The sequence below is a fragment of the Malurus melanocephalus genome, unplaced genomic scaffold, assembly GCF_030028575.1.
Source record: "Malurus melanocephalus ecotype Western Australia unplaced genomic scaffold, MMel_1.1 scaffold_1046, whole genome shotgun sequence".
Lineage (NCBI taxonomy): Eukaryota > Metazoa > Chordata > Aves > Passeriformes > Maluridae > Malurus > Malurus melanocephalus.
Genome location: NW_026624278.1, coordinates 37,731 through 44,970, shown reverse-complemented (window position 1 = coordinate 44,970; position 7,240 = coordinate 37,731). Strand labels below are relative to the sequence as shown.

At 50.0% G+C, this 7,240-nt stretch overlaps 1 protein-coding gene across 2 annotated transcripts in view; it reads left to right on the top strand.

Annotated features, from left to right (window-relative positions):
• The window catches only part of SH3GL1 (SH3 domain containing GRB2 like 1, endophilin A2), a 27,302-nt gene that overhangs the window by 12,176 nt on the left and 7,886 nt on the right, over window positions 1–7,240 (top strand). For both annotated transcript variants that reach the window (XM_057386754.1, XM_057386753.1), the window contains exons 2-5: window positions 4,300–4,368; window positions 4,467–4,539; window positions 5,016–5,159; window positions 6,425–6,558. In XM_057386754.1, the coding sequence (XP_057242737.1) occupies window positions 4,300–4,368; window positions 4,467–4,539; window positions 5,016–5,159; window positions 6,425–6,558 (420 nt within the window). The remainder of the gene's footprint in view (window positions 1–4,299; window positions 4,369–4,466; window positions 4,540–5,015; window positions 5,160–6,424; window positions 6,559–7,240) is intronic.

Here is a 7,240-nt window from a genome sequence, read left to right as displayed (position 1 = left end):
CTGGAGAGCTGGAGGTGGCTCTATTTAGGTTTTACACAGCATCCCACAAATCTGTGCTGCTGGGCTGGAACTGGGCACCAGCAATCCCAGTTAACCCTGATTTTCCTGAACTCCTCCTCCTCCGTGTCTGTGCTGGGGTTCAGAACATTCCCACCCCTTTTTTCCATGGGTTTTGATTTTTATTTCCTACAGGGAACTGTTGGGAGGGTGGAGGGGAGGAAGAGGAAAAGCTTTGATACCCCAGAGTCTGGAGAAATCAGATTTTTCAGTCGACTGTAGGGAACTGTTTTGATTGCAAGGATGGCAAATGTTTGATGTGTTATAAATAGGGCTGACTGTGATGGAGGAAAAAAAAGAAAGCACATTTCAAAAAAAAAAAAAAGTGATTTTTTTGGGTTTTTCTTGGTGTGTTTTGCTTCTTTGAAGCTGAGGGAATTAGGGATAATTTTCCGCTTTAAAATATTTAAAGGCTGGAGARCAAAATATCCAAATGAGGTCTGGGAAATCCCATGGGGAAGCTGCTGATTAGCAGGAAAGAACACGGATTTCAGCTCCCACATCCCTGAGCTGGGCAGATGAGACCTTCAGGGTGGATGTGCTGGAATTTTTCAGCTTTCCAGGAGCTCCTCAACTGGGGAAGTTTGGCTGGTGGCACCTTCCCRAGATTATCAGGGATTTTGCTGATGGAGCAGCACAAAAATCACTATTTTTTGGGGTTTTTTTCTCCCAGCTCTGCCTGTAGCAGCCCCTGGAACTGGTTAGATATTAGGTTAGATATTAGGAATTTTTTTTTTTTTACAGGAAGAGTGATAAAGCACTGGAATGATCTGCCTGGGAGATGGTGGAGTCACCATCCGTGGGTGTTTTAAAAAAAAGATTGGATGTGGCTCTTGGAGCTGTGGTTGAGGTGTCAGGGCATGGATTGGACTCGAAGATCTTGAAAGTCTCTTTCAACCCTGGTGATTCTGTGATTCTGTGAGATTTTGTGTGATTGTGTGTGATTCTGTGATTCTTCCTTCCTTCCTTCCAAAATTCCTTCCGAAATTCCTTCCAAAATTCAAAATTCATTCCAAAATTCCCTCCCTCCCTCCCTCTTTCCTTCTCTCCTTCCTGGAATGTATGGGTGGATCAAAGGATGAGATCCCAGTTTGTGCTCCCAGAGGAAAGCACCCATCCCCTTCCCAAATTTCCCAGATTTCCTTTTGAGGGCAGCAGGGTGGGATTCCCAATGGGAATTTCCTTGGGAAATCTGGCTCCTGTTGGCCAGGTTGAACCAGGAGCTGGTGATCCTTGTATCTGTGGGGTCTGCGTTGATTTATCTCCCTCCCTGATGGATTTGGGACCTGGGGATATTTGGGWCCCTCCTCCTCTTCTTCCACTTTAATTAGAGCCAGCAGGGACAGAACCTCAATCTTATTATTCCCTCCCAGCAGGGCATTGCTTGGATGTCAAAAGGAGGATTAAATCAGTCTGGAAATGAGGGGGTTTTGCCTCTTTTGCTGCTCTGGGCTCTCCAGAGGGTGTGGAGCCTCCAGAATGGATTCTGGCACGGGGGCCCCTCAAAGCAGAGGCCTCTCAGGGGTTATTTACGGCTTCCCACGCCTCAAATCCGGGGAGAAAAATGGGAATGGAAGAGTTTGGGATTGCCTGCACCTTTCCCAGGTCTGGAGCTGCCTTGGGATCCCGTGCAGGGTGTGGGATTCTTGGCAGGGGCCAGGGTGTGCCCTGCTGAGCCTGTCCTGGCAGGTTGGCACTGCCTGCTGGCATTTCTGCCAGGCTGGGGAGGAAAAGAGAGGAGAGGAAAGGAGAGGAGAGCAGGAAATCACGCTTGGGTGGCTCCTCCATCTGCAGCAGCTCGGGGTGGGGATGTCCCTTGCAGGGCTGGAGCAGGGAATGGGGACAGGGATTGGCCATCCTCTGGCTCTGGCTGTGCTCGTGTGCCTTGGCAGGGGGTTAAATCTAGAGCTGGGGAAAACCAGCAGAGCTTTCCATCCTTTCCTGTGTCTTTTTCCTTTCTTTTCGCATCCCTTTTCCCTTTTCCCCTTTCCCTTTTCCCCTTATTCCCTTTTCCCCTTCCCTTTTCCCGTTCCCCTTTTCCTTTTCCCTCTTCCCTTTCCCTTTCCCTTTTCCCCCTTTCCCCTCTTTCCCTCTTCCCTTTTCCCTTTCCTCTTTTTCCCTTTCCCCTCTTCCCTTTTCCCCTTTCCCTTTCCTTTCCCCTTTCCTCTTTCCCCTTCCCCTTTCTCCTTTTCCCTCTTCCCTCTTCCCTTTCCCCCTATTCCCATTTTCCCTTTCACCTTTCCCCTTTCCCCTTTCCCCTTTTCCCCTTTTCCCTCCCCTTCCCAGTAGAGCTGCTGTGGTATCTCCAACTTTTCCCAAACCCCAAATAATTCCTAAAGATTCCCTCCCCCTCTTCCTCAAAAACCCATCCAACCCCATCTCATATCCCCACGGGAGCAGCAGTGTTCCAGAGGAAGAAAACCTCGATAAAATCAAATATTTGMAGTCGGAGTAAACAAACCCGATTGTTCCTTCAGATGGGGAGTTTTCAGCACAACCACGAGGAATCCTGGCAATGTTTGGAGCCCTGGCAGCCCGTGCCAGCTTTTCCCACACCAYTTGGGATGTCTGGATGAGGAATTTGCTGTTTTTTGGGGCAAAATCATCWCTGATTGCTCTGCACAACTCCCTGAGGGAGGGTGGAGCCGGGTGAGGGTCGGGCTCTGCTCCCAGAACGAGRGGAAATGRCCTCGAGTTGCACCAGGGAAGGTTTAGATTGGAAATCTGGGAAAAATTCTTCATGGAAGGGGTGGCCAGGCATGGATGGGGGGAGTCCCCATCCCTGGGGAGTCCGAAAATGGGGTGGATGTGGCATTTGGGGACGTGAGTTAGCGGTGAACATGGTGGGTTTGTGCTCAGGCTCAATGATCCTGGACTCTTTCCCAACCAAAAAAATTTAGGGTTAGGATTTAGAGTTAGTTTAGGGTTAAGGGTTAAGGTTTAGGGTTAGGGGTTAAGGTTTAGGGTTAGGGGTTAAGGTTAGGGTTAGGGTTTAGGGTTCAGAGTTATGGTTTAGGGTTCAGGGTTAGGGTTAGGCCTATAGTAAGGATTTGGTTTAGCGTTAGGGTTTTGGGTTAGGGTTTGGGTTTAGGGTTAGGGTTGCTCAGCAAAAAGTAGGGCTACTACCCACAGCCTTTTCCCTACCCTTACCTCAACCAGAAACCCTAACAAAATCCTTCCTCACTGACAGTGGGAAAATGCAGCAATTTCTACTGGGGTTGAGTTAGGTTTAGGGTTTGGTTAGGGTTTGGGTTAAGGTTAGGTTTGCACAGCAAAAAGTAGGTTTAGCGTTAGGTATAAGGGTTAGGATTTAGGCTCTGGGTTTAGGGTTAAGTTAGGGTTAGAGTTAGGTTCAGGCTTAGGTTTCGGGTTTGGTTCAAGGCCATTCCACAATTCCAGTTTTGGCCAATTCTCATTTCATTTTTTTTTCTTGCACCCCAGGTGCTGCTTCTTCCCCCGTTGTGGGCCTGGGATTGGACCATTCCTATATTTGGGCTGTGGGAAAGGTCAATTTAGGGTGGATTAATTGKTGCATTCATTATCCCTGGGCAGGTTTTGGTTCAGATTAGGGACTGGGACCATTCTTGGACCGAGTGATCCCAACAGGATTTAGGACATTCCCACAAATATCCCAAAGGAGCTCTGATTTCCCATCTCGTCCACCATCTCTGACCCAGAATTCCATCCCYTCATCCCAATCCCCAGCAATTCCTGCTCTCCCAGGCTGTTCTGTTCTGGCTGCCATGTTCCTTCCCTGTTTTCTTGGATTTTCCTGGGTGTGAAATCMAATCCTTGGCTCCAAGAGGAGCTGAGAGACGTTTGTGCTGCTCGTTTTTTCCAGCAGGCGTTGGAGTTGGAGCCGTGGGCTGGGATTTGAGCAGCTCCTGATGGGTGAGGAACACCCTGACTGAGCCGTGCTTGGGGTGCTGGGAGATATTTGGGATTTTTTTAAGGGGTTTTGAGGTCTTTTTGAGGGATTTTGAGTTATTTTTGAGGTATTTTTGAGGTATTTTTGAGGGGTTTTGAGTTATTTTTGAGGTATTTTGAGTTATTTTTGAGGTATTTTTAAGGGGTTTTGGGGTCTTTTTGAGGGATTTTAGGCTGTTCCTGCCACCTCCTTCCTCTTTCAAGTGCTGTGGGGACCATCCCCTTTTTCTTTCTCTGCCAGGGACGTTTCYTTTCTCTCCATGAGGTGGAAGCAATAAAATAAATTCCTGATTCTCCTCCCTCCTCTCTCCACAGCTGGTCAGCGAGAAGGTCGGAGGGGCCGAAGGGACCAAGTTAGAYGATGACTTCAAGGAGATGGAAAAGGTGAGTGAGGAACCAGAAAATCCCCTAAAAATCACCCCGTGGCTCCTGTGGGATTGGCTGAAGCCCTGAGCTGATCCTCACCGGGCTCTCTCCTGCAGAAAGTGGACCTGACCAGCAAAGCTGTCACAGAAGTTCTGACCAGAACCATCGAGTACCTCCAGCCCAACCCAGGTGAGGCCCTTCCCAGTTTTCCAGGGATTTCAGGGAGATCCTTTTTTGCTCCAAGTTTGGATCAGGTGGAAATCTAAATACCCCTCGTGGCCTAAATCCAGGTTGTGGAGCAGGGAAAGAGCAGATGCATGCTTTGTCTCTGACCTTGAAAAAACCCTAAAGGGACCTGTTTTTCTTGGAATTTCCAGGAAAATTGCACTTTRTGGGCTGGGAAGGCTCTGTCAGCCCCACATTTTTCCAGCCAGCTGCTCCATAAAGMTCTCCAGGGACTCTGGGAGGGCTGGGGAAACTCCTTTGGCCTTCCCTGGGGTGAGCTATTTTTGCTTCGTGTCTTGGAAAAGAATCCTCGTACATCGAGAGATATTTCTGGGGGATGGACACAACAGAACCTCTTGGCTTCGAGTGGAGCAGGGAGGGAAAAAAAAAATCAAACCCCTGAGGGAATGCAAACGTGGCTGAGGTTGTTTTTTTGGCAGCTTCCAGAGCCAAGCTGACCATGCTCAACACCATGTCCAAGATCCGTGGGCAGGTGAAGAACCCCGGTTACCCCCAGTCCGAGGGGCTGCTGGGGGAGAGCATGATCCGCTATGGGAAGGAGCTGGGAGAGGATTCCAACTTTGGTGAGTGTCACCAGGAACGTGGGGAGGTTCCTGTTTTATTCCCAAGGGTCAGTCTAAATCCTGGAAGGGTTTGGGGGGCGCTGAATGGTGCTGGAAGGGTTTAAATGGGACTTATGGGTGAGMGCGTGCAAAGTGAAAGGGTGTGGATTTAAGGATTTTGGAAAAATGTSCAATGATTGTGARGCTGTGGCTGTCYCTSCATCCCTGGAAGTTTCCAAGGCCAGGCTGGAGCACCCTGGGATAGTGGGAWGGGGTGGAATTCCATGAGTTTTGAGCTCCTTCCATCCCAAACCCTTCCATTCTATTATTCTGCCATCCCAGCTATCCTGGACCCAAACCCACTTTCTTCAATTAAACACCCAGATACATTTGCACATAAAATCACAACCCTTCCCTGTGAGCTGAGCAGCCAAGTGGGAACGGGACAGAGCAGATCAGGAGCTTTGCACTGTCCTGAAGGATCCCTTCCAACCCAAACCTTGGGGAAACTGAAGCCAAAAAAGCTGCTCCTCGTAGCCACGTGTGGCTGGCAGGGAGGAGGGAGTGAATCCTTTTGGTGACATCAATTTGAATCCCCTGAAAGCTCAGCCAGCACACGTGACGGGGCAGCACAGCTGGCTCTGCCAGCCCAGGGAGGATTAAATTAAAAACCTCTTTTTTGGCTGCTTTTGGGACTGASTGAGGATTTTGGAGAGCGTCCCTGGCCAGCTCTGAGCTCTGCATCGATCCTGGCTTGCAGGGAGCGAGGAGAGCAAGGGAAGGAAGCTTTTAGGAGCACACACCAAACTTTATTTCCTTAATAACCTCCTTAAAGCATCACTGAGGGCTCCATCCCTCCCGTCCAGGGTTTTCAGAGTTATTACAATTGAAAGAACACTCCTGGCGTATCGATTTTTCCAGCTGGACAGTGGAGAGATGTTTTCCCTTGCTCCTCTCTCTCACTCCTATATTTTCCTGCTGGCAGTGGTTGTTTTGCCAAAGCTGCACAGGAATAATTCAATCTAGAAATGTTTGCACTAAAATGCCAGTTCTGGATTGCTGCAAGTCTGGCTTGAGTGTTGCAGTGAATGACTCTGAGTTCTGGGAGTGCCCAAAGCTGGGTTGGAGAAGGTTTGGACCAACCTGGGACAGTGGAAGGTGGGACCGGATGGGTTTTAAGGTTTTAAGGTCCTTCCAACCCAAACCATCCCACAATTCTGGCACACAGCACCTTCCTGCAGTTCTGTTTAATTCCCTCCTCCCTCTCCCTGCTCCTCTCCCCAAAGGGGACGCGCTCCTCGACGCCGGCGAATCCATGAAACGCTTGGCCGAGGTGAAGGACTCGCTGGACATCGAAGTCAAACAAAACTTTATTGACCCCCTGCAGAACCTGTGTGACAAAGACCTGAAGGAGATCCAGGTAAACACCCCCGTGGTTTTTTCTCCTCCTCATCTCAATGCTTTCTGGGCTTTTTGGCTGCTCTGGAGTGGTGGGAACCACCGGCTGGCAGGAATTCCCTGCACTCTGTGTGTTTTCTCCCTCCAGACTCTCTGGTATTTCCTCCCTGCTCAGCGCTGCTCCTGCTGCTCCTGAGCAGCCCAAAAGGCTGGATGCAGGTTGGAATGGTTCTCACTTTGCCATTTTTGATGGAGGAATRCATCCAACAACCCTTCTGGGATTGCTGAACTGGGTACTTTGTGCTCTGAGCTCCCAGAGGGGATAAATTTGGCTCCAAGCATCCCCTCAGGTGTTCACTCAGCATCCCAGGAGCCCTTCAGGGGATCAGCAGCTCCTGTGAGCTGCACTCGGACCAGTCCAGCCTTTGGAACGGGATCCATCCCAACCTCCAATTCCCCGCTCCCGCTCCCATAAACAACCGCGCGTGAGGCTGTGTGTATTTGCATAACCCCGCCCACCGTTCCCACAAGTCACCGCGTGCTCTGAACTCTGTATTTTGCATAACCACGCTAATCTGCTCCCACAAACCACCGCGCGAGATCGCTGTGTATTTGTATAATCGCGCTGATATTTGCATAACCACGCCCTCGTCTTGGCCGCGCCCCCGCCGGCTGTAGCAGCTTTCTCCGTTCCCGATTCCTTC